Below are 27,659 nucleotides of genomic sequence, written 5' to 3' on the forward strand. Positions count from 1 at the left end.
TTTTTCCAGAGAACCCAGTCCTTTCGAGGTGGCCATCGCGGGGGGCGAGGCTCCTCTTCGGGAGCGTCCGGGCCGTCCCGTGTGTCGCAATGATGGTTTGGGGACCCAGCCTCTGGTTCGCGTGGGGGCTCGCTTACGCTTGTTTTACCAGAGGTGGGTCCAGATCACGTCAGACCAGTGGGTACTGCAGATAGTGCGAGACGGGTACGCCCTAGAGTTCGACAGTCCTCTCTCCGATTTCTTTCTCGTGTCTCCCTGTCATTCAAGATGCAAGGCAAGAGCAGTACGGGCCACTCTGTCGCGTCTAATCGGTTTAGGGGCGGTGGTACCTGTTCCCATGTTAGAAAGGGGTACGGGCTGTTACTCCATTTACTTCGTGGTGCCCAAGAAGGAAGAGGGTGCCTTCCGGCCCATTTTAGACCTCAAGAAGGTCAATGCAGCCCTAAAGGTTCCCTCCTTTCGGATGGAGACATTACGCTCAGTTATTGTAGCGGTGCAAGAAGGAGAGTTTCTGACTTCTCTAGACCTGACAGAGGCTTACTTACACATTCCCATTCTAGAGGCGCACCAGCGTTTTCTTCGCTTTGTGGTCTTAGGGAGACATTTTCAGTTTTGTGCGCTTCCCTTCGGCCTGGCGACTGCGCCCCGCACCTTTTCCAAGGTGATGGTGGTGGTGGCGGCGGCGCTGCGCTTGCAGGGCATTTTGGTTCATCCGTATCTGGACGACTGGTTGATTCGGGCCAAATCAAGGTCGGAGAGCGAGGAGGCGACCGGCCGTGTGGTGACCTTCTTGCAGTCGCTGGGTTGGGTGGTCAATCTGGCAAAGTGTCACCTGGTGTCTTCCCAGTCCCTGGAGTATCTGGGAGTTCGCTTCGACACGAAGAAGGGCCGGGTGTTTTTGACAGCTCCTCGCATTTCCAAGCTGCAGGAGCAGATCCGTCAGCTCCGAGCGCAGAGAGCGCCGTCGGCTCGGGCGTATCTTCAGGTGTTGGGTCTGATGGCGGCAACAATAGAGGTGGTGCCTTGGGCCAGGGCCCATATGAGAGAATTACAGAGAGCTTTGTTGTCTCGTTGGTCTCCTCAGTCTCAGGACCTGGAGGAGAGGTTCCCTCTGTCGGGGGTTGCCCTTCGCAGCCTTCGCTGGTGGCTCCACTCTCCGAATCTAGCGAAGGGCGTGCCGCTGGACACTCCCAATTGGACGGTGCTGACCACGGATGCGAGTCTCTCGGGCTGGGGAGCGCATTGCCTGGGTCAGGTAGCCCAAGGACGTTGGACGTTGGAGGAAGCATCTTGGTCCATCAATCGCCTGGAGACTCGAGCAATTCGGTTGGCTCTTCGGTCCTTTCAGAGCCTGCTAGAAGGCAAGGCAGTCAGGGTTCTTTCCGACAATGCCACGGCCGTCGCATATGTAAATCGGCAGGGGGGAACGAAGAGCCAAGCATTAGCTGTGGAGGCGGCGGAGTTAATGTTGTGGGCAGAGGCTCATCTTCAGGGCCTCTCGGCGGGCCACGTGGCAGGGGTGGACAACGTGAGCGCGGATTTTCTAAGCAGGCACACGTTAGACCCCGGGGAGTGGTCCCTCCATCCCTCAGTGTTCAATCGACTGGTGTTGGAGTGGGGTCGACCGGTGCTGGATCTCATGGCATCGGCCGACAACGCTCAGGTCGCTCGCTTCTTCAGTCGTCGAAGAGATCCTCGGGCCGAGGGCATCGACGCGTTAGTGCTCCCGTGGCCGGCTCAACAGTTGCTCTATGTCTTTCCGCCGTGGCCTCTGGTGGGCCGCGTGGTGCAGCGGATCGAGTGCCATGCAGGTCTCGTGGTTCTGATTGCGCCCAATTGGCCTCGACGTCCGTGGTACGGAGACCTGGTTCGGTTATTAGTGCAGGCTCCGATTCCGTTGGGGCCCGGGGTGAGATTGGTTCAGGGGCCGATCGAGATGGCCGACCCTTCTCCATTCTCGCTTACGGCCTGGCTCTTGAGAGGCTCAGATTAAGGAAGAAAGGTTTTTCAGCCAGGGTAATTGATACCATGTTGCGTTCTCGTAAGAGGTCTACTTCTTTGGCTTATGTGCGAGTGTGGCGCATTTTTGAGAACTGGTGTCAAGAGCGGGATTATGTTCCTCTACGTGTTTCGATTGCGGAAGTTTTGGAGTTCCTACAGGACGGTCTTGACAGGGGGCTCTCGCTCTCTTCCCTGAAAGTGCAGGTTTCAGCGTTGTCTTGTTTCCGTGGAAAGATTCAGGGGATTTCCTTGGCGGCTTCGCCGGACGTGGGGCGGTTCTTGAAAGCTGTCAAGTTGCTTCGTCCGCCTCGTCGGCCGACGGTTCCGCCTTGGGATTTGAATTTGGTCTTGGAGGCTCTGGTAGGCCCTCCGTTTGAACCATTGACTTCCATCTCGTGTAAAGATCTTACTTTAAAGACGGTGTTTCTGGTGGCCATTACTTCGGCGCGTAGAATTTCGGAGCTACAGGCTTTGTCTTGTAGAGAGCCTTTTCTCTCCTTGGCTAAGGAGAAAGTGACGTTGCGGACAGTTCCTTCGTTTGTTCCTAAGGTGGTTTCCTCCTTTCATGTAAATCAGGTGATTTCGTTACCAGTGTTGGGGGATAGGTCTGGTGATCGCTCTCAACGTCGTTTGGCTAAGTTGGATGTGCGACGCATTTTGCGGTCGTATTTGAGCAGAACGCAGGACTTCCGAGCGTCGGATCGTTTGTTCATTTTGTTTGGAGGTCCCAGAAAGGGTGAAGAGGCTTCCAAGGCTACTCTGGCTAGATGGTTGAAGGAGACTATTGCCTCGGCGTATTTGTTGAAGCGGCGGCCAGTTCCCTCGGTACTTAAGGCACACTCTACTCGGGGGGTAGCCGCCTCTTGGGCGGAAAGTAGTTTTATTCCTCCGCAGGACATTTGTAAGGCGGCGGCGTGGTCGTCCATTCATTCTTTTGTAAAGCATTATAGAATTGATGTGCAGGCAAAGGAGGATGCTCGGTTTGGAGCGGCTGTGTTGTCTTCTGCTTTTCGTGGGTCCCACCCTTAATGTGTCTACTGCTTTGGTACTTCCCAAGCGTCTTGACCGGTCTGGAGGGTTGCTGAGGAAGGTGAAATTAGGCCTTACCTGCTAATTTTCTTTCCTCTAGACCCTCCAGACCGGTTAAGAGCCCGCCCTGTCGCTTAGCAGAAGTATTTTTCAGCCGTGTTGATTATCAGAAGTATTTTGAGCCGTGTTCTGCTATGACTGTTCATTTTATATTCAGTATGGTCGGAGAACTTTCTTTGACCCTAATATTCTGCAGAGTGGGACGCCTGGGCGTTTCATCTGTTTTAAGCACACTGTTGGTGTTTCACTATTAGTTTTCCAGGTACAGGGGTTCTATTAGTTTCAGAGTTACTGTTCCAGGGATTTGTTTCTCTGCTTTGCTAAGTGTATACTGGAGATAGAGGGCTAGCACAGGTTATATGTATTCAGTTTGAAGTTAGTGTTCTCAGTCTCCCTCTGCTGGTAGGCATGCATAACCCAAGCGTCTTGACCGGTCTGGAGGGTCTAGAGGAAAGAAAATTAGCAGGTAAGGCCTAATTTCACCTTGCTTTCCTTTATCAGCGTTTTGCATTTACCTTGCCATTCTTTATGCTGTTTCTTATTATTTTCAGTTGGATCCCTCTTCTATTTTCTGAAGGATTTTATTTTAGCTCTAACAGCTTCCTTCACCTAACTTTTTAACCACGCCGGCTGTCGTTTGGCCTTCCTTCCTATTTTTTTTTTATACATGGAATACTAGTAAAAAATGCCCGTTTCTGAAGGGTAGGAAACGGGCACTAGCAAGGCCATCCCCCACCGTCCCTCGGTGTTGCAGACTCTGCCCTCCCTCCGTTTTCACCCCCCCCCGTCCTCCTCCGCCGCTTTACAGCCCCCTGTACCCCCCTTCCACGACCCTGTCGACCGCCCGTTCTCGGCGAAAACCGTCCCCCGCCACCGTGGAGTACCTGTGCTGACGGGGGACCCCAACCCCCGTCAGCCGAAGTCGTGTGCTGGCCTTCGCGGCGTTGCTTCCTCAATGCTCTTCTGTTGAAGTTCCTCTGCATGCGTCTGATGTCAGACGCACGCAGAGGAACTTCAACAGAAGAGCATTGAAGAAGCAATGGCGCGAAGGCCAGCACACGACTTCGGCTGATGGGGGTTGGGGTCCCCCGTCAGCACAGGTACTCCACGGTGGCGGGGGACGGTATTCGCCGAGAACGGGGGGGGGGGGGTCAACAGGGTCGCAGAGGGGGGTAAAGGGGGCCGTAATGCGGGGGGGGGGGTGTTGAAATCGGAGGGACGGCGGATTGTGGATCTGGGTGGGAGGTGCGTGAGGGGAGATGGAGTGGTTATGCTCGTCGGGTGGGGGGGGGGCGGGTTGGTGATGGGGCAAGGGGGGGGGGGGTCTGTGTTGCCCCGCTCTCTGCCACTTGCTCCGAAGTGACAGGGAGCGGCGCACTGACAGCTGATTCCCAGGCAGGTGGAAGAGTAGGTGACGTCACTGACGTCAGTGCGTGCCTGCCTAGCAGACCACCTCCGAGGGAGGCACGGTCCCAGGCACATTAGAACGTTGGAGGTGAGAATTATTATATAGGATAACTAGCCTGGGCTTCCAGGGTGGTATTTTTGAACAGCATCCATGCCTGATGTAAATTTATGAACTCTGCAGCTGTTTCTCTAAGTTTTTTTTTTTTCACCATTCTTCTCATTTTATCATAGTTTCCTTTTTAAAAGTTAAATGCTAATGGATTGGATTTCCTGTGTGTACTTACTCCATATTATTATGGATAATAATAATCATATTATTATCACTGTTATCAAGCAGTCCTAGCACCATTACCTCCTATACCAGATCATGTGTTCCATTAAGGACTAGATCTAAACTTTTTCCTCCTTTTGTTGGCTCCTGTAGCAGCTCAGCTGCTCCATAAAGCCGTCCTCGATTTTGTCAAGGAATTTTACCTCCCTAGGATGCCCTGATGTTACATTTACCCAGTCAATATGCGGGTAACTGAAATCACTCATTATTATGTCCCCCAGTTTGTTAAATTCCCTAATTTCTGATAACATTTCCACATCTGTTTGTTCATCTTGGGCAGGTGGACAGTAGTACACTCCTATCACTATCCTTTTCACCTTTATACCTGGAATTTCAATCCATAGGGATTCTAAGATGTTTTGTGTCCTGCAGAATTTTTAGTCTATTTGATTCAAAGCCCTCCTTAACATACAATGCTACCCCTCCACCAATTCGATCCACCCTATCACTACGATATAATTTGTACCCTGGTATGACAGTATCCCACTGGTTATCCTCCTTCCACCAGGTCTCAGAGATGCCTATTATATCTAATTTTTCATTTACTGCCAGTAACAGAGCAGGTACTGCTTCAGCTGTGTCGGAGGACGTGGTCTCAGGAGGCAGTGTAAATAGGACTTCTCTGAGCCTCTTGGAGAGGTCAGGCCCGCAGCAACCCAGATACCTGACCTAAGTTGGTAGGTGAATGCAAGATGGAGCAGATGAATTGCTTTCTTTGTCACCGTTGGAGGGATTACCAGCTGCGGTTTCCTCTCTCCTGGTTTCTGGTTCTCATGGGCGCCCTGAGTAGCACAGGACCGGTTCAGGGCTGGGGAGAGAAGAGGGGGAAAGACTAAGGGTAGAGAGGAGAGAATAAGGGAAGAGAAAGAATAAAGAGGAGAGGAAAGAGAATAAGGGGAAAGAGTTGCTGCTGACCACAGCAGCCCCCATCCCAAAGAGCACAGCATTGCAGCAACATCTGAGACAAAAAGTGAGAATCCGAGAGTCGAGAGAGGGCAGCCGGTGCAGGCATGTAAAGAGTGCTGGATCCCACCTCCCTTGGCCTCCTACTGATCCAATTGAAAGGCTGGAAGTAACAAAAAGGAGATGTGAGGGGGAGAGGGGCTCGGTGATGGGGCCATACAGTGGGAGTGGAGCTGTGGGGAGATGAATACAGGGGTATGGAAAGGGTTACTGCCTGGTAGTGAGAATGCAGCTGTAAAGAGCTGTAAATGTTTGAAAGCTATATCAGATTTGCAAGTAAAGAAGGTTCATTTGGGGTGCTTCGTCCCTTTACACTGTTTCTGTTTCCTCTCTGTCTGTCCTGTGAGTCACAGGAGGGTGATATAATCCATCTCTCCAGCACTCCGGCAGCTGAAATCTCCTATATGCTCAGGGCTGTGTCTGAATCTCTAGCACAAATAGTGCTATAGCAATCTCAGAAGGATCAGTCCTGCAAGATTCCATTTACTTTCCCATGAAAAGCTGGCACTGTACAGGGAGCCCACCAGCCCCTTCCTCTGAATTCCCTGAACAGAAATCTGACATGTGACACTGGCTCTGTACTGAGACGACAGACACTGGAAAACCAGTGGTATGTGATAGGGCTGCTCCTTAGCGTCACCTGACAGGATTAAAATTATTAAAGTAGAGCTATGGTCTACTAAAACTCTGATTACAGAAAACTTTTTATTATTTGGTAGGAAATGTCATTCAGTACAAAAGAACAACTTTATTGGCTCTTGCATTTTAGTAACTATAATGTCTTTATACTAGAGTAACATGTGGGACTTGAATTCCTCACTACCTGCATTTCACTAGGTGGGTTTTACCTCTAAGCCACCAGTAACTCTGAAAAATTATTCTGTATCCAGATAGTCTTCTCTATCCTGCAGAGCTCTGAACCCAGATGAGGAGAAGTAGAAGTTCCGAAAAGCTCCTAATGTGAAAGCCTGGCTGGCCTGGGTGTTAGGTTAGTAACAGCAAGATTGTGGGTTCAGATCCCACTGTCTCCAACTGATGAGAAATAGGTAGTTTTAGTAATATCTTGGCCATTTTTCATAGAAAAAAGCAGCATAACCCTGGCTGCTGGTGGCCCCCTCATAGTTATTTTCATCAAATATACTCAGTAGTCTATCTAACCTCTGGCCCCCTCCACCCACACCACTTACCTGTTCTGGCCCCACCTAGCTCTGGCTAAGCTAAACTAGAACCTGCAACGTCCTATATTTAATCAAAGCTCTTTAGTCACTGGCCAACAGTCAGCCAGTTACTTACACTTTACTTTTTCTTCCCCTTATTCCTCTCCTTTCTGGACTCAGCTGTAAATCAGTTGGAAACAGCACTGGAAATAAGGGATTTGAACCCACAGGTCACTTATAGTGGGATTTGGAGTGGAACAGTGGCCTATGGCTAGTGGGAGCAGACTAATGATTACTGTAGTAGGTTGTGGACCTGGTGAACTGGGTTCAATTCCCACTGTTGCCTGATGGCTGGCAGTGGGTTGAAATCCCAGGGGGACCAGGTTCAATTCCCTCTGCAGCTCTGTGTGACCATGGGTAAGTCACTTAACCCTCTGTTGCCCCAGGTACAACAGAAGTACAATGTACTATTTAGATTGTGAGCCCACTAAAGACAGACCTAGTATCTGTAAAATGAAACTGTAAACTGCTTAGGTCTAAGTGGTATATAAATACTGACATTAGTGAATTCTCTAATACAGGGGGTACTGTCAGGCTCATTAGGTGCAGTAAGATCTTGACAGGATGAAATCTTAAAGTATATTTGAATGTACAAGAAAGAGCAGTATTTTATGAGGATAGGATGTTTGAATAAGAAATTATTTCACCTTTGTTAATATAATCAGTTATTGCAAGGCTGCCTTCCTCAACACTTTAATATGATGTTACAGCAAACTGTGGCCAACATCTCTAGTACCCCTCTCAGATAGAATTGGAACACTTGGGGCAAATTTATGATCCCTCATGGGCAGTGGCATAGCTAGGGTAGTTGACACCCGGGGTCGGTCATTTTTTTAACACCCCCCGCCCCTCAATTCCAGTACTAGGCATACCGAGAATACAAAACACTCAGGACCTATAGAGCAATTCTACCATACTATAAACAGTAATTTGTACGAGTCACACAAGGAAAAGGAAAGCATCTTAAACACTACAGTGAGCACTAGAACATCAATTCACCTACTGTTAAACGAAACCAGGCAGAATAACACAGATCGTCCATCTTGCACAGTCAATGCCAACCAAAAGCCATGTCTTTTTCACAAACACAGATACATCTTAATCCACTATAGAATAAGTAATCATAAACTTTCTATTTAGACAAAAATTAAACTGAACCCCCAAGATGCCAGACTCTGCATACAATGCAACACCACAGAAACAGAAAATGTCCCCTAGTACTGTGCAAAATATAAAGACAGCAGATGTAAATTTGAAAAAAACTAAAATACCAATCACCACTTTACAAATTAACAAATAGAAATAAAAGAAATACAGAAAATAAAATAATACCATTTTATTGGACTAATACATTTGGCTTCCAGAGGCCAAAATCTCCTTCCTCAGGTCAATACAGTATAGTACTGTTACAGTATCCTATCCTGACCTGAGGAAGGGGGTTTTCTTCTCTGAAAGTTAAGTCAAAATGTATTAAAATTAGTCCAATAAAAAGATTACCTTATTTACATGTTCTATTTATAAACATTTAACACAGCTACAATACTATATCCTAAAGCAAAAAAAATAAAAATATATATTTTATTTACAGTTTGTTGTCTCTGGTTTCTGCTTTCCTCATCTTCTTTTCACTGTCTTCCTTCCATCCAGCATCTGTCTTCGCTCTCTGCCATCCAGTGTTTGCCCTCTCTAATGTCCCTTCCATCCACTGTCTGCCCTCTCTCTCTGCCCCTTCCATTCACTGTCTGCCCTCTCTCTCTCTGCCCCTTCCATCCACCCCAGTCTGCCATCTTCCTCCCATCCACATCTGCCCTCTATCTCTGCCCCTTCCATCCACCATTTGCCCCAGTCTGCCCTCTTTCTCTCTCCCCCTTCCACCCACCATCTGCCCTCTCTGCCCCTTCAATCTGTCTGCCCTCCCTCTCCCATCCATCCATCCAGGGTCTGCCCTCCCTCACACTCCCCACTTCCATCCAGGGTCTGTCCCCTCTCTCTCTGCCCGCTCTTTCCAGCCACCTTCACCCACCACATGCCTTGCATCCCCCTTTTCAGCCCCAGACCCATTCTCCCACCTGCCCCAGGCATGGATCAATTTTCCCTCCTGCCCCCTTGTCAGACCCCAGTTACAGCTTCAGACCCCTTCTCTCCTCTGAGCACTCGCCTCCCCAGTCCCCTTCTCCCCTCTAAGCTCCGCCACCCTCCCCAATCCCCTTCTCCCCTGAGCACCCCTCTAAGCTCCCCCACCCTCCCCAATCCCCTTCTCCCCTGAGCACCCCTCTAGGCTCACTCACCCTCCCCAATCCCCTGCTCCCTTGAGCACCCCTCTAGGCTCTCCCACCCTTCCCAATCCCCTTCTCCCCTGAGCACCCCTCTAGGCTCTCCCACCCTCCCCAATCCCCTTCACCCCTGAGCACCCCTCTAGGCTCACTCACCCTCCCCAATCCCCTTCTCCCCTCTGAGCACTCCACTCCCCAGTCCCCTTCTCCCCTCTAAGCTCCGCCACCCTCCCCAATCCCCTTCTCCCCTGAGCACCCCTCTAAGCTCCCCCACCCTCCCCAATCCCCTTCTCCCCTGAGCACCCCTCTAGGCTCACTCACCCTCCCCAATCCCCTGCTCCCCTGAGCACCCCTCTAGGCTCTCCCACCCTCCCCAATCCCCTTCACCCCTGAGCACCCCTCTAGGCTCACTCACCCTCCCCAATCCCCTTCTCCCCTCTGAGCACTCCACTCCCCAGTCCCCTTCTCCCCTCTAAGCTCCGCCACCCTCCCCAATCCCCTTCTCCCCTGAGCACCCCTCTAAGCTCCCCCACCCTTCCCAATCCCCTTCTCCCCTGAGCACCCCTCTAGGCTCTCCCACCCTCCCCAATCCCCTTCACCCCTGAGCATCCCTCTAGGCTCACTCACCCTCCCCAATCCCCTTCTCCCCTCTGAGCACTCCACTCCCCAGTCCCCTTCTCCCCTCTAAGCTCCGCCACCCTCCCCAATCCCCTTCTCCCCTGAGCACCCCTCTAAGCTCCCCCACCCTCCCCAATCCCCTTCTCCCCTCTGAGCACCCAGTGACCCATCTAAGCTCCCCCACCCTCCCCAATCCCCTGCTCCCCTAAGCACCCCTCTAAACTCACCCACCCTCCCCAATCCCCTTCTCCCCTGAGCACCCCTCTAGGCTCTCCCACCCTCCCCAATCCCCTTCTCCCCTGAGCATCCCTCTAGGCTCACTCACCCTCCCCAATCCCCTTCTCCCCTCTGAGCACTCCACTCCCCAGTCCCCTTCTCCCCTCTAAGCTCCGCCACCCTCCCCAATCCCCTTCTCCCCTGAGCACCCCTCTAAGCTCCCCCACCCTCCCCAATCCCCTTCTCCCCTCTGAGCACCCAGTGACCCATCTAAGCTCCCCCACCCTCCCCAATCCCCTGCTCCCCTAAGCACCCCTCTAAACTCACCCACCCTCCCCAATCCCCTTCTCCCCTGAGCACCCCTCTAGGCTCTCCCACCCTCCCCAATCCTTCTCCCCTGAGCATCCCTCTAGGCTCACTCACCCTCCCCAATCCCCTGCTCCCCTGAGCACCCCTCTAGGCTCTCCCACCCTCCCCAATCTCCTTCTCTAGGCTCTCCCACCCTCCCCAATCCCCTTCTCCCCTGAGCACCCCTCTAGGCTCTCCCACCCTCCCCAATCTCCTTCTCCCCTGAGCATCCCTCTAGGCTCTCCCACCCTCCCCAATCCCCTTCTCCCCTGAGCACCCCTCTAGGCTCCCCCACCCTCCCGAATCCCCTTCTCCCCTCTGAGCACCCAGTGACCCATCTAAGCTCCCCTACCCTACCCTCCCCAATCCCCTGCTCCCCTAAGCACCCCTCTAAGCTCACCCACCCTCCCCAATCCCCTTCTCCCCTGAGCATCCCTCTAGGCTCTACCACACTCCCCAATCCCCTCCTCCCCTGAGCACCCCTCTAGGCTCTCCCACCCTCCCCAATCCCCTTCTCCCCTGAGCACCCCTCTAGGCTCACTCATCCTCCCCAATCCCCTTCTCCCCTCTGAGCATCCCCCTCCCCCAAGCCGGTCCCGTCCTGTGCCCCCTCCGTTGAGAGCCGACAGCTCTCGTCTCCTGCCGCTACCCTGCTTTTTTTTTTTAATCCATTGCAGCGATGCAGGCAGCGCTTCCTGTCTGCCTTGTGAAGGAGAAAATCGTGTCGCTGGCGTCGGGCCTTCCTTCGTTGTGTCCCGCCCTCGAGGAAATAGGAAGTTACCTCAGAAGAGGGCGGGATAAAACAAGGAAAGGCCCGACGCCAGCGACGCGATTTTCTCCTTCACAGGGCAGACGGGAAGCGCTGCCTGTGTCGCTGCAATGGATTAAAAAAAAAAAAAGCAGGGTAGCGGCAGGACACGAGAGCTGTCGGCTCTCAACGGAGGGGGCACAGGACGGGACCGGCTTGGGGGAGGGGGATGCTCAGAGGGGAGAAGGGGATTGGGGAGGGTGAGTGAGCCTAGAGGGGTGCTCAGGGGAGAAGGGGATTGGGGAGGGTGGGAGAGCCTAGAGGGGTGCTCAGGGGAGGAGGGGATTGGGGAGTGTGGGAGAGCCTAGAGGGATGCTCAGGGGAGAAGGGGACTGGGGAGGGTGGGTGAGCTTAGAGTGGTGCTTAGGGGAGCAGGGGATTGGGGAGGGTAGGGTAGGGGAGCTTAGATGGGTCACTGGGTGCTCAGAGGGGAGAAGGGGATTCGGGAGGGTGGGATTCGCCGACACCCGGGGCGGACCGCCCCCAACGCCCCGCCCTTGCTACGCCACTGCTCATGGGATCAAAGGGTGGGGGAAATGCTGAAGACCCTGAGAACATTTATGACAGCAGGATCCTCCTATCTAGAGAAAAGTATCATGGGTTAAAAATGTAAGCACAAAATAGAAAAGAATGGCCTAAACAGCTTGTGACTTGTTCATGTGATAAACATATCCTGTAAAGACGTCAGGGACATGAACACAGAACCAAGTGTATGATAAGACCATCTTGAAGGGACAAAATTAAAGTCTTAATATAATTTTTGCTTTAGCCTTGAACTAATGCAATAATGTATACAGTAGGTAATCAGTATCTGTTTCCTGTTATTGCTTGCTTGCCTCACAAGTACAATGGCTGAACTGCAAATTTATGTGAAACAAAAAAATCTGAGATATTCAAATAAAAGGAACAGAAGTGAAGCAGAGGGTTGAAGAGCTCAGGTGAATGTCTCTAATTGGGAGAATACCATGAACCTCTTCCCAAAAGCTTTTGCCAGTTAACTAACAGTTGTCTCTGTGTGTGATATTCTTTCTCTTGGCCTCTCCCAGGGATGGGAGGCACAGAGCAGAGCAGGTGTCAGAAGCAAAATTGGGGTGCTGGAAACATGATTAGTACTCACATTACTGCAGAAGAGGCATTTTCACTGGGCTGGTTTAAGTTGTACCTCCAGAAGGTTTTCCACAGAGTTTCTACCAGCGTGAATTGCAAATTTATCATCACATCCACAATGGCCTGCCAAAGAGAACAGCATTTCTATCTCAACAAATAGTAGTTATTTTTCAAGTGAGGGCCACTTTAGCAAAATAACTTCAATGTGAGAGCTAGGACTGACACCATGCCCTGGGCAAGGGGGTCTCTCTCTCCCTCCTCAGCTATGGCTGATCCAGCTGCTCAAGCACAGTGAGACTGACTCATATAATTAAAAGAAGTTGATGCTCTCCCCCCCCCACCCTCTATCTCTCTGTCGATCCCCTACAAACTTTCTTTTCCCTTCATCCTGGTTCTGCCTAACTCCATCTCCCACTCCCTCCCCACATTATCCTCAAAACATATTCTCCACCAATCTTATGCCTCTTTTAAACAAAGTTGCATACCTGTAATGGGTGTTCGATCCTATAGTCACACAACTGGTGACGTCACCGGGGATGGAACCACTTCGGGATCAGCTGGAAGAGTTTTTCTGAGCCTGCATGGGTATTCCCACATCACTTTATTTTTGAAGCACATTTCAACTCGGGTGGGGATGGAAGGGAATGTATGGCTGTAGAATTCTGTCCAGGAAGCAACTTCATTTTCAACATGGGCAGCAAGAATCACTACACCCACACAAGCTGGTGACTCTGCAGCTGACGGTTGTCAGCACTGCTACTCTGCAACCTAGATCTTATGGAGAAGGAGGGTAGTTGAAGCATTAAAGCAGTCAAGCACTGCTTGGCCAAAATTAGAGCACAAATATGATGGATGATCTATAAGGTAGTACTTGACAAAAGTATGTATAGAGGACCCTGTGGATGTTTTGCAATTGTCCTCAGTCAAGATCTCTGAAGTTGTGCTTTCATTGCTGCAGCTGCTCTTTGGTGATGAGCTATAACTTTTGCTGACGGAAGAGTCTCTGAATTTTAGTAGCAAGAAGCTATACAATCAGAACTAGAGAGGATTTCTTTCTTGGACTGAAGGAGAGAAAAAACAGTGATGGTTTGTTGGACGAATGAGTTCTTTGTAAATATATCAGAAGCACTCTTCTACAGTTTAAATTGTGAAGACTCTCTTCTTGTTCTTTGGTATGAGGTAGAGGATAAAACATGGGTAATATTATTAGCTGATTAATATGAAAATCTTAAACTATTTTAGGAAATAAATGAGAGAATCCTGAAAATGTCCAATTCTCCAGGATATGTATAAAGATAATAATGCACCAGCACATGAAATTCACTAATCCTATGGGCCAAAGTTATAGCCACCAGGAACAAGTTCTTCCAAGTCTGGCTTAATCAACTGCTGTAGAGCTAAGCCGATGTTGGCTTCTTAAGAAGTAGCTATAAAATAATGAGTGGAGTGGAACGGGTAGATGTGAATCAATTGTTTACTCTTTCCAAAAATATTAGGACTAGGGGGTATGCAATAAAGCTACAAAGTAGTACATTTAAAACGAATCGGAGAAACTATTTCTTCACTCAACGTGTAATTAATCTCTGGAATTCGTTGCTAGAGAAAGTAGTAAAAGCAGTTAGCCTAGTGGGGTTTAAAAAAGGTTTGGATAGCTTCTTAAAAGAGAAGTCCATAAGACATTATTAAGATGGATTTGGGGAAAATCCACTGCTTATTTCTAGGACAAGGAGCACAAAATATATTGTACTGTTTTGGGATAGTGAATGATACATACCTGTAGCAGGTGTTCTCCGAGGACAGCAGGCTGATTGTTCTCACGACTGGGTTGACGTCCACGGCAGCCCCCACCAACCGGAACAAAACTTCGCGGGTGGTCCCGCACGCAGGGCACACCCACCGCGCATGCGCGGCCGTCTTCCCGCCCGTGCGTGACCGTTCCCGCTCAGATGAATGACAAGCAAAAATGATCAAACGCAACTCCAAAGGGGAGGAGGGAGGGTAGGTGAGAACAATCAGCCTGCTGTCCTCGGAGAACACCTGCTACAGGTATGTATCATTCACTTTCTCCGAGGACAAGCAGGCTGCTTGTTCTCACGACTGGGGTATCCCTAGCTCTCAGGCTCACTCAAAACAAGAACCCAGGGTACAACAGAAAATTGACCTACGAAGAACAACTAACTGAGAGTGCAGCCTGACCAGAATAAATTCAGGTCCTGGAGGGTGGAGTTGGATTTACACCCCAAACAGATTCTGCAGCACCGACTGCCCGAACCGACTGTCGCGTCGGGTATCCTGCTGGAGGCAGTAATGTGATGTGAATGTGTGGACAGATGACCACGTCGCAGCCTTGCAAATCTCTTCAATAGTGGCTGACTTCAAGTGAGCCACCGACGCTGCCATGGCTCTGACACTATGAGCCGTGACATGGCCCTCTAGAGTCAGCCCAGCCTGGGCATAAGTGAAGGAAATGCAATCTGCTAGCCAATTGGAGATGGTGCGTTTCCCGACAGCGACCCCTATCCTGTTAGGGTCGAAAGAAACAAACAATTGGGCGGACTGTCTGTGGGGCTGTGTCCGCTCCAAGTAGAAGGCCAATGCTGTCTTGCAGTCCAATGTGTGCAACTGACGTTCAGCAGGGCGGGTATGCGGTCTGGGAAAGAATGCTGGCAAGACAATTGACTGGTTAAGATGGAACTCCGACACCACCTTCGGCAGGAACTTTGGGTGGGTGCAGAGCACTACTCTGTTGTGATGAAATTTGGTATACGGAGCATGAGCTACCAGGGCTTGAAGCTCACTGACCCTACAAGCTGAAGTAACTGCCACCAAGAAAATGACTTTCCAGGTCAAGTACTTCAGATGGCAGGTATTCAGTGGCTCAAAAGGAGGTTTCATCAGCTGGGTGAGGACGACGTTGAGATCCCATGACACTGCAGGAGGCTTGATAGGGGGCTTTGACAAAAGCAAGCCTGTCATGAATCGAACGACTAAAGGCTCTCCACAGATGGCTTTACCTTCCACACGATAATGGTAAGCACTAATCGCACTAAGGTGATTCCTTACTGAGTTGGTCTTGAGGCCAGACTCTGATAAGTGCAGAAGGTATTCAAGCAGGTTCTGTACAGGGCAAGAACGAGGTTCTAGGGCCTTGCTCTCACACCAAACGACAAACCTCCTCCACTTGAAAAAGTAGCTCTTTTTAGTGGAATCCTTCCTAGAGGCAAGCAAGACAAGGGAGACACCCTCAGACAGACCCAACGCAGTGAAGTCTACGCCCTCAACATCCAGGCCGTGAGAGCCAGAGACTGAAGGTTGGGGTGCAGCAACACTCCGTCGTTCTGCGAAATGAGAGTCGGAAAACACTCCAATCTCCACGGTTCTTCGGAGGACAACTCCAGAAGAAGAGGGAACCAGATCTGACGGGGCCAAAAAGGCGCGATCAGAATCATGGTGCCGCGGTCTTGCTTGAGCTTCAGTAAGGTCTTCCCCACCAAAGGTATGGGAGGATAAGCATACAGGAGGCCGGTCCCCCAATGAAGGAGAAAGGCATCCGACGCCAGCCTGCCGTGTGTCTGAAGTCTGGAACAGAACAGAGGCAGCTTGTGGTTGGTCCGAGAGGCGAAAAGGTCCACCGAGGGGGTACCCCACTCTCGGAAGATCTTGCGCACCACTCTGGAATGGAGCGACCACTCATGCGGTTGCATGACTCTGCTCAGTCTGTCGGCCAGACTGTTGTTTACGCCTGCCAGGTATGTGGCTTGGAGGAGCATGCTGAACTGGCAAGCCCAACGCCACATCCCGACGGCTTCCTGACACAGGGGGCGAGATCCGGTGCCCCCCTGCTTGTTGATGTAATACATTGCAACCTGATTGTCTGTCCGAATTTGGATAATTTGACAGGACAGCCGATCTCTGAAAGCCTTCAGTGCGTTCCAGATTGCTCGGAGCTCCAGGAGGTTGATCTGAAGATCCTTTTCCTGGAGGGACCAGAGTCCCTGGGTGTGAAACCCATCGACATGAGCTCCCCACCCCAGGCGAGATGCATCCGTCGTCAGCACTTTCGTGGGCTGAGGAATTTGGAATGGACGTCCCAGGGTCAAATTGGTCCAAATGGTCCACCAGTGTAGTGAAGTGCGGCAACTGGTGGAGAGGCGGATGACATCTTCTAGATTCCCGGTGGCTTGAAACCACTGGGAAGCTAGGGTCCATTGAGCAGATCTCATGTGAAGACGAGCCATGGGAGTCACCTGAACTGTGGAGGCCATATGACCCAGAAGCCTCAACATCTGCCGAGCTGTGATCTGCTGAGACGCTCTGGTCTGTGAAGCCAGGGACAGGAGGTTGTTGGCCCTCGCTTCGGGAAGGAAGGCCTGAGCCGTCTGAGTATTCAGCAGCGCTCCTATGAATTCCAGAGACTGGGCTGGCTGGAGATGGGACTTTGGGTAATTTATCACAAACCCCAGCAGCTCCAGGAGACGAATAGTGCACTGCATGGACCGGAGGGCTCCCGCCTCCGAGGTGTTCTTGACCAGCCAATCGTCGAGATATGGGAACACGTGCACTCCCAGCTTGCGTAGATATGCCGCTACCACCACGAGGCACTTTGTAAACACCCGTGGGGCAGAGGCGAGCCCAAAGGGCAGCACACAATACTGAAAGTGCCGTGTGCCCAGGCGGAATCTGAGATACTGTCTGTGAGCTGGCAGTATCGGGATGTGAGTGTATGCGTCCTTTAAATCCAGGGAACATAGCCAATCGTTTTTCTGAATCATTGGCAGAAGGGTGCCCAAGGAAAGCATCCTGAACTTTTATTTGACCAGGAATTCGTTCAGGCCTCTCAGGTCTAGGATGGGACACATCCCCCCTGTTTTCTTTTCCACAAGGAAGTACCTGGAATAGAATCCCTGCCCTTCCTGCTCGGGTGGTACGGGCTCGACCGCATTGGCGCTGAGAAGGGCGGAGAGTTCCTCTGCAAGTACCTGCTTGTGATGGGAGCTGAAGGATTGAGCTCCCGGAGGACAATTTGGTGGCAGGGAGGCCAAATTCAGGGCGTATCCGCACCGCACTATTTGGAGAACCCACTGGTCGGAGGTTATGAGAGGCCACCTTTGGTGAAAAAATTTTAACCTCCCTCCGACCGGCAGATCGTCCGGTACGGACACTTCGAGGGCGGCTATGTTCCCATGGATCCAGTCAAAAGCTCGTCCCCGGCTTTTGCTGTGGAGGCGCAGGGGGCTGCTTAGGCGCACGCTGTTGACGAGAACGAGCGCACTGGGACTGTCCCTGTGCCTGATGAGGCTTTCGGGCCGGCTGGGTGTACCTACGCTTGGTAAAGGCATAGGGCGCAGCATGCCGGGCCCGGGAAAAACGTCCACCTGCTGAGGTGGATGCTGAAGGCGCCCGGTGGGAGAGCTTGTCGAGGGCGGTTTCCCGCTGATGCAGTTGGTCCACCAGCTGCTCGAACTTCTCACCAAAAATATTATCCCCCCGGCAAGGGACGTCGGCCAGTCTCTGCTGGGTGCGGTTGTCCAGGTCAGAGGCACGCAGCCATGAGAGCCTGCGCATCACTATACCTTGGGCCGCAGCACGAGATGCCACGTCACAGGTGTCATAAATACCCCTGGACAGGAACTTTCTGCACGCCTTCAGCTGCCTGACCACCTCCTGAAAAGGCCTGGACTGCTCCGGCGGGAGCTTGTCAACCAGGTCCGCCAGTTGCTTCACATTATTCCGCATGTGGATGCTCGTGTAGAGCTGGTAAGACTGGATGTGGGTCACGAGCATGGAAGATTGGTAGGCCTTCCTCCCAAACGAGTCCAGAGTGTGAGACTCCCGCCCCGGGGGCGCCGAGGTGGTATCCCTCGAACTCCGTGCCCTCTTGAGAGCAGAGTCCACGACCGCCGAGTCAAGAGGCAATTGGGGCCGCATTAACTCTGGGTCCGAGTGGATTCTGTATTGGGACTCTGCTTTCTTGGGGATGGTGGGATTAGAGAGTGGTCTCAACCAGTTCCGAAGCAGTGTCTCTTTGAGGACATTGTGCAACGGCACCGTGGAGGACTCTCTAGGTGGTGATGGATAGTCGAGGACCTCGAGCATCTCAGCCCTCGGCTCATCCACAGAGACCACGGGAAAGGGAATGGAAATAGACATATCCCTGACGAAGGAGGCAAAGGAGAGGCTCTCAGGTGGTGAGAGCTTTCTCTCTGGTGAAGGAGTGGGGTCGGAGGGAAGACCCACAGACTCCTCTGAGGAGAAATATCTGGGGTCCTCCTCCTCCCCCCACGAGGCCTCTTCCTCGGTGTCGGACATGAGCTCGTGCAGCTCAGTCCTCAACCGGGCCTGGCTTGATGTCGAGGCACCGAGGCCTCGGTGGCGTCGTCGAGCGGTGGACTCCCGCGCCGGCGGGGATGAAGCTCCCTCCATCGACGTCGACGGGGACTCCACCTGCGTGGCGGTCGAGACCGGCGCCGCAAGCGGCATCGAAGGCCTCGGCACCGGGCTAGAGCACGCCGGCGCCACAGTCAACGGCGCCGAGGGCGCAAGCACCCCCGGCGCCGGCACAGTCTGGCGCATCAGCCCTTCCAGAATCCCCGGAAGGATGGCTCGGAGGCACTCGTCCAGGCCCACTGTCGGGAAAGGCGAGGGGGCCGGTAGAGGCGTCGGTGCCGGAAGCTGTTCGGGTCCAGGAGACTGCACCGAAGTGCTGGCACCCTGACGCGGCGGTACCTCTACTACAGAGGGGGACCTCTCCTCTCGACGCTGCCGCTTCCTCGGCGTCATCTCCGGCGCCGGGAGCCGGATGCATCGAGGGCAATCGATGACTGTGTTTCTTCGTCTTCTTGCGATGCCCGTCATCGGCGCTTGGAGGAATTGAGGAGGAGGAGGTCGATCCCCCTCGGCCTCGAGGGACCGGGTCTGACAGGGTTCGGTCCCGAGGGCCCTGGGTAGAGGGAGTGACCGGGGCCGATTGCCCACGCGGCCTCTCACCTCTGCCTTCACCGGGGGACCGGCGGGCCGACGGGACCTGTGCTCCTGGGATCGATGCCATCGGTGCCGATTTCGTGGACATCGATACCGGTACCGAAGAACCGGCCGTCGATACCGATGCCGTCAAAGTCGACATCGAGGGGCCGGCGCAAGTTCCAAAAAGACGGTCCCGAAGAACTTGCCTCGCTACTTGTGTCCGTTTCCGGAGACCGAGACACAAAGTACACATCTTGGTATCGTGCTCCGGCCCGAGGCACTGGAGGCACCAAGCCTGAGTGTCGGTCTGCGAGATATGCTGGCCGCACCGACCACACTTCTTAAATCCACTCGGGACCTTCGAGGACATCGACGGAAAAATCGCGTCGGCGAAATCAAAGTCGTCGATGGTGGCGGTAAATATCACACCTTGAAAAGAAATCGACCGCGCGGCCACAAGGCCGCAACGCGACGCCCCTGCTAAGAGACGAGGGAAAACAAAGTTCAGCGGTTTTTTTTTTTTTTGGTTTATAAAAGAAACTAAGAGAAAACGCGAACAACGAAAAAAGAAGAAAATTCGCGCGAAAACGCGATCCGGTTTCCGGGGCTGACCGAGAGAGAGACGAACACGGCTCTCTCCAGCACGGAAAAGAAAAGACTGAGCGGGAACGGTCATGCACGGGCGGGAAGATGGCCGCGCATGCGCGGTGGGCGTGCCCTGCGTGCGGGACCGCCCGCAAAGTTTTGTTCCGGTTGGTGGGGGCTGCCGTGGACGTCAACCCAGTCGTGAGAACAAGCAGCCTGCTTGTCCTCGGAGAACTTGCCAGATACTTGTGACCTGGATCGGCCACTGTTGGAAACGAGATGCTGGGCTTGATGGACCTTCGGTCTGTCCCAGTATGGCAATACTTATGTACTTAAGGCTTTAAATTCACCAAACCTTCCATAAATCATTTGACAAGATATTGATTTTCTTGCCAGTGTTATAACAGTAAGCTGCACATGCACTTAAGTGAACTCACTGAAGAACAGTATATATGAAACACTGAAAAGGGTTTTCTAAATGTTCCTCACACCAAACCTGGAACTTCTACACTTTTTTGGAAGCTGGTAAAATATTTCGGACATTCACGCTCACAGTCCTAATGAACAAAGACTGGGATAAACTATATTCCCTGCTGTCTGTGTGAGGAGGTCCATTGTACATGGAAACGTCATTGGTGACTCCTGAGTCATATGGTTCACTAATGGAAACCAGATCTGTCTCAGCCAATATGGTACTATTAATATTATGTTCGCTGAGTTTTGGTGAATCTTTTGAATTGTTCTGGAGATAAATAGAATGGGAGGAAAAGCTACAGTAGCCTTTCCTTCCATGAAACTGCAAACGCATCTGATGCCACCCAGTATTTGGCTCAGATGTCAAGAACAGAAAAGGTTAAATTAAGTCTTACATAAGTATTGCCACACTGGGACAGCCCAAAGGTCCATCAAGCCCAGCATCCTGTTTCCAACAGTGGCCAAGCCAGGTCACAAATACCTGGCAAGACCCCGAAAAAGTTTTATGCTGCTTATCCCAGAAATAAGCAGTGGATTTTCCCCAAGTCATTTTATAATGGTCTATGGACTCATTTTTTGGTGGAAGAAGTTAAGATCTAATGGTAACCATATGGAGCAGTTAGCTTTTGGAGAGCTGAATGGGCTCTGTGACATCTTGAAAATTCAACTAAAATCTCTGTTCACTGACAGATCCCTCTATCTGGAGAATAGAGTTTTGACAAAACTTCTAGAGATCTGTCTCTATTGGGTTTGTGACATGGAGACTTACCTATTAGATTGGAAGGTCTAGACTTGTCTTCACTTTCTTTTTCTCTCAGGAATTCCTGCCAAATTTTAGTAAAGATAAAATGAGGCTGTGAAGGGGATTTTGAAGATCCCACTATGCTGCATTTGATTTCAGTGCCACATTTCCCCTCTGATGTCGATGGATCTGTCCACAGAGCGTCATTGGTTTAATTAAGGAGAGATATTCCCTGCTGCAGACATTTGTCTGCTCTACAGGCCCGTGGAATGGCTGCAAAGATGAGCTGGAGACTGATTGATGCACTTTATTCCAATGTTGTAGGAATGATGGTTTGTTTCTACAGTTGGTGTCTTCATGAAATCTGTCATAATGAGACTTTGAATTCTGCTCCTCTTGGTGCTTTTTGGGGAGATATGATTAGTTTTGGCACCAAGCTCCGCCCCCTCAGCACTGCTACAATCTTAGCCAGAGGAAGGGTCTGGGAATACATCTCCTTATTTGGAGCCAATAACACCAGTATGGGCCATTTTAGAGGTGCAATATTTCTCCTTTTCATTGAAATCTGAGGGAAAGCCTAAATGATGATGTTCTCTTGCACAGTTCAGAGGATTTAATTTTTTAGATTTAGTTGGGTTTCCTGTTTCTTCTCCAGAAATTCTTTCTGTGTCAGTTCTCTTATTTGTATTGTCATTGGTGATACACTGGCACATTTACAGCTTTCAATGACCTGATGCAACTCACCCATGACTGACATTTTTCTGTTGCATCCCGGGCACTGTGTGAAATCCAGTTTCTTTTTTTTTTTTTTTTTTAATTTTTTTATTTATACTTTCCAAACTTTACAATACAAGACAAACTTGCTAAGTAAATCAGACAGAATATTATGAAGTTATCACATTCATCTTACGAAGATACATTAATGCCTTTTTTATATCACAAAAAAAACCCGAGACCAAGGCGTTACTAAGAATAAATGGAGAAACATTATAGGTAAATATAACTAAAGAACAGACTTTGCACGTATCATTCTTCCTTAATTTCTTACAGCTTTAAACATTAGTTAGAATGTAGAAAAATCATAACTTCCTAGAGTCAATGAATACTCTTAACTGCTCTGGCTGGAAAAATATATATTTTAAACCTTGATGTTTCACCACACATTTGCTTGGATAGTTCAAGAAGAAAGAGGCTCCCAATTCCTGGGTCTCTTTCCTCATGCTCAAAAAAGATTTCCTAATATCCTGCGTTTGTTTCGTTACATCCTGAAATATACGAACTGTTTTACCATAAAACTAGTCATTTATTCGACGAAAGTATAGTCTTTTTATAGCTTCAACATCTTGCAAGAAAACAAATTGAACCATTAAAGTCATTCTTTCTGATTGATCCGATATAGTAGCTTCCAACAGTTCAGATACATTTAAGTTTATTTGTTCCATTAAATTTACAGGTTTATTAGAATCCTGCTTCCAAGGAGATCTTATTCATTATATAGTAAATTTTGTTAACTGGAGGTAAAGTTTCTGGGGTATATTTCAGAATTTCAATTAAGTATTTTTTAAAGGCATCCAACGGTGTTACTCCTTTCTCTCTTGGAAAATTCAGAATCCTCAAATTGAGTCTTCGATTATAATTTTCAATTTGATCAATCTTTCTTGCTATTATAGTTTTGTCTTTTATCATTTCTGAGGATAGGTCTTGCAGTTTTTTACATCTTGATTGAGCTTTATAGTTTAAGCTGTAAACTCCTTTTTTATGCCAGTCAGAGATTCAGAAAAGGCATTCATTGTACTTACAAGAGAAGATAGTTCTTTCGTAGATTTGTCCACATTCACCGCTAATTGTTGGAGAACACTCCAAATGTTCTCCAATGACACCGACCCAGGAGCAGATTTCAAAAGCTTCCCTTCTAGGCTCAGGCCCTCAGGCCTTTGCGACCCATCTGGAACCGCCGCTCCAGCCCCTTCGATTAGGGGTTCACCATCAACACCCTCTTCGGATTCGAGAAAACCTCTCTGGTTCCGGCATCCTTCTGGGTGGGGCGGTGGTTTAAGCGCCGGAGGAGAAAGAGTGACATTGAGTCCCAGGTCCTCCATAACTCCCCCGCTATGGGGGACAGCAGGAACACTCACGGCGTCTTGGGAAGAAGTTCGCGAGATGAACTGCTCGATCGAAAGCTGTTGCGGGGATGAGGTCCGGGGTATCGAAGCTTTACCCCGGACCGTACCCTTCCGTTTAGTATGAGGCATAAACAAAGAGATTTAGTTTTTAAGACGCAATCGAATCGAGGAGATCAGAGCTCACTCAACTACGTGCCACCATCTTGGAACCACTGCCGATCTGAAATCCAGTTTCATTTAAAACATATTGAATATTTATCCGCTTGATTAAACTTGATGATTATGGTTTTGTCTATTGAGTAATGATAAATCTGAAGAGATTAATTGAAAAAAAACTCTGTCTTGACTGACTGTAGCTGTTGATGAGAAATGACTGAAGCTAACTCTGAACTGTCACAGACATGGGAACACCTGCACAGCTAATCCAGAATCGGCTCCATCCCTGGTGACGTCACCAACTGTGTGGCAGTAGCGATCTTTGCTGTCTATGTAGAACCAGTCAGCATCTGCCATGCTTCCCCCTCTTGCTCCTTTGCAGAGACTCATGGCTGGCACCAACTCCAGAACAGCTGCTCTCTTTTCTTCCTGCATCATGTGGCATTCAGTGAATTTCGGCCTCATGCTGCCTGAACTCTCATAGTGTTCTCAGTCTCATACAAACAGTGCAGCTTAATCTCACTGAGAGGCAAGCGGTACAGATATAAAACAGAAGGTGAAATTAGGCCTTACCTGCTAATTTTCTTTCCTCTAGACCAGTCAAGATGCTTGGGTTATGCACTCCTACCAGCAGAGGGAGACTGAGAACACTAAAACTGTAAGAATGTATAAGCCACCTGCCAACCCCGAAGCAGCCAGTAAATCAGTAACAAAGCAGAAAAGAACAATCCTATATAATAAAAAGCACTTCCAACATTCTGAAGCTGACTCTGTGGCATTGTGGCAGTGTAGAGTTCGTAAGTCTGTAGTTCAGCGTTTCATTGGCTCTCACTGTCCCTGCCCTCATGTTGAGGAAATGGAATGCTGCATAGTTGCCAAGCAAACAAATGCGACGTCACAGGAACGAAGAACCAATCAGACAGAACGGAACTTGGAGGAGGGAAGTGGAGTGGATTGAATCTCTAACAAACAATCATATACAGGGAGGTATGAACATCAGTGGAGGCAAGTGCACAGAACGGAAGGGAAGACAAAAATTTAATCACTTTGTCACTCACACACATACACACACAGACATCACACACACACACACACACACACACACTCAATCAATCACTCTGTGTATCTCTCTCTTACACTGTCTGTAAAACACACTGTCACTCTCAGTCTCTCACATGGGCAACTATATGTTGCATTCTCACAAGTAAGGAGCTCTTCTGATGTGATTGTTAAACTGATTGAAGGGCCTGAACAAGGAAAACTTTTCCCACATTGTAACACAGTTTACACAAAAAATATTGTATATAAAGAAATCTTACACATGTAAACAACAATTATATTCAGAATACAACCGTGGAAACATTAATGGCAGGAACTCATTACATTGCTAGTGCCCGTTTCATTGCGTTAAGAAACGGGCCTTTTTTACTAGTCAAACACATAAAACAAATACATAGAACCCTGTACTCAGAACTCAAAACAAACACAAATGTGCTTCTGTCGACCGAACACCAAAGGGCTGCAGTCCGCCCCTGACAACGCAGAGGCTACTACCACTGAACTTCAGAAACTGAGAAGTCCAGAACTAAAGACCTATCAGCCATAGCAACCCTGAGGCACAAAACCAAAACCAGTCTGCAGACCACACTAGACTAAAACATACTGGATGGGTTCTTGACCGGTCTGGAGGGTCTAGAGGAAAGGTAAGGCCTAATTTCACCTTCCACAGTGACCCTCCAGACCGGTCAAGAGGCTTGGGAAGTAACAAAGCAGTAAACAGTCTAAGGGCGGGAACCCCGAAAACCAGAAGTCAGAACTGCCGCACCAAAACTCGCATCCTCTCTAGCCTGCACATCAATCCTATAATGCTTCACAAAAGAATGCAGAGAGGACCAGACAGCCGCTCTGCAAATATCTTGAGGAGGAATCAAACTACTTTCAGCCCAGGAGGAAGCCACCCCCCCGAGTAGAATGTGCCTTAAGTACCGAAGGCACCTCATGCCCCTTGAGCAAGTATGCCGAAGAAACTGTCTCTTTCAACCATCTGGACATCGTTGCTTTAGAAAATGCAGCACCCTTCTTAGGTCCCCCATACAACACAAACAACCTATCAGAGGCCCAAAACACTTGAGTCCTTGTCAAGTAAGAACGCAAAGCTCGGCGAACATCCAATTTAGCTAAACGGCGTTGAGTCGAATCTCCCGACTTATCGCCTAGAACCGGCAAAGAAATGTCCTGATTCACATGAAAAGAGGAAACCACCTTAGGCAAAAAGGATGGAATGGGCTTCAGGGACACCTTTTCCTTAGAAAAAGTCAAAAAAGGAGCACGACAAGACAAAGAATCCCACTTCAGGCACACAGGCAGCTCCTTGTGACTCTGGGCAAGTCACAACCCTCCATTGCCCCATGTAAGCCGCATTGAGCCTGCCATGAGTGGGAAAGCGCGGGGTACAAATGTAACAAAAAAAAAAAAAAAGCCTGCAACTCCGAAATCCACCGAGCCGAAGCAATAGCCACCAAAAACACCATCTTCAGAGTGAGATCCTTAAAAGTACTCAAAACCAATGGCTCAAAGGGGGAACCCACCAACACCAGATTCAAATCCCATGGAGGAACCACCTGACGCCACGGCAGATGAATCAACTTCACGCCCCGCAAAAACGTACCACGTCCAGAAAAGAGGCCAAGGATACACCCTGTACCTTCCCCCGGAAACAAGCCAAAGCCGCCACCGTTGTACCTTCAAAGAGGAAAGAGCGAGACCTCTATCCACACCATCTTGCAAAAATTCTAGCACTTCCGGAACCTACATGCGCCAAGGAGAATAAGAACGCTCCTGACACCAATTTTCAAAAATTTGCCATACGCAAACATAAGCTATGAAGGTGGACCGTTTACGGGACTGCAACATAATATCAATTACTCTGGATGAAAACCCTTTCTTCCACAACCTGTTCCTCTCAAGAGCCAAGCCGTAAGCGAGAACATAGACGGATCGGGCATTACTATGGGGCCTTGCACTAACAACACCGACTCCTCCAGAGACAGCGGACCCCGAACTGCCAGATGCACTAGATCTCCGTACCATGGCCGACGAGGCCAATTCGGAGCTACCAGAATCATCGTGCTTAAGTGCCGCTCTATTCTCTGAACTGCACGACCTACCAGGGTCCAAGGAGGAAACACGTACAACAGCTGTTGAGGAGGCCATGGAAGCACCAGGGCGTCGATCCCTTCGGACCACGGATCCCAACGACTGAAAAACCGGGGCATCTGAGCATTGGCAGACGTCGCCATGAGGTCCATCACAGGCAGACCCCACTCCATCACCAGACAATGAAACAGCGGACAATGAAGCGATCACTTTCCGGGGTCCAATTTGTGTCTGCTCAGAAAATCTGTGCTCACGTTGTCCACGCCGGCCACGTGACCTGCTAGGAGACACTGCAGATGAACTTCCGCCCAACGCATTAGCTCAGCGACCGCCCAACTCTTCGTGCCCCCTTGACGATTGACATATGTGACGGCTGTGGCATTGTCGGACAAAACCCGGACCGCCTTCCCACCTAGAATATACTGAAGAGCCTGGAGAGCCAAACGGATCGCCCGCTTTTCCAGACAATTGATGGACCATCTGGCCTCCGATGATCTGTCCGAGGCAATGGGCCCGCCAACCTCCCAGACTGGCGTTCGTGGTGAGAACAATCCAGTCCGGAGGATCCAAGGGCATGCCCTTCTCCAGATTTGGTGGGTGAAGCCACCACTGATGTCTGAGGCGGGGAGCATCTGGCAAAAAGAGTCTCTCCTCCAAGTCCTGAGTCTGAGGAGACCAGCAATCTAGCATGGACGACTGTAACTGCCGCATGTGAGCCCGGGCCCACGGAACTACTTCTATCGACGATGCCATGAGACCCAATACCTGCAGATAAGAGCGAGCTGAAGGAAGTCTCTTGGAGCAAAGCTGACGAATCAGAGACTGCATCTTGACAATCCGAGCTGATGATAGGAACACTCGCCCCTTCAACGTGTCGAAACGAACTCCCAGATACTCCAGGGACTGTGACGGAACTAGGTGACTCTTGTTCACGTTCACTACCCAACCGAGTGACTCCAAGAAACTCACCACTCTCGCGGTCGCCTCTACACTCTCCTGCCTTGACTTGGCTCGAATCAGCCAATCGTGAAGATACGGATGGACCAAGATTCCTTGCTTCCTCAATGCTGCCGCTACAACCA

General features: G+C 50.2%; 1 protein-coding gene across 5 annotated transcripts in view; it reads right to left on the bottom strand.

The window, feature by feature from the left end:
• RFX1 (regulatory factor X1) overlaps positions 1-27,659 on the bottom strand; it is a 312,572-nt gene that overhangs the window by 43,431 nt on the left and 241,482 nt on the right. For all 5 annotated transcript variants that reach the window (XM_030196902.1, XM_030196905.1, XM_030196904.1 and 2 more), the window contains one exon: positions 12,389-12,501. In XM_030196902.1, coding sequence (XP_030052762.1) covers positions 12,389-12,501 — 113 coding nt within the window. The remainder of the gene's footprint in view (positions 1-12,388; positions 12,502-27,659) is intronic.

Source organism: Microcaecilia unicolor, chromosome 3 (genome assembly GCF_901765095.1).
Source record: "Microcaecilia unicolor chromosome 3, aMicUni1.1, whole genome shotgun sequence".
Classification (NCBI taxonomy): domain Eukaryota; kingdom Metazoa; phylum Chordata; class Amphibia; order Gymnophiona; family Siphonopidae; genus Microcaecilia; species Microcaecilia unicolor.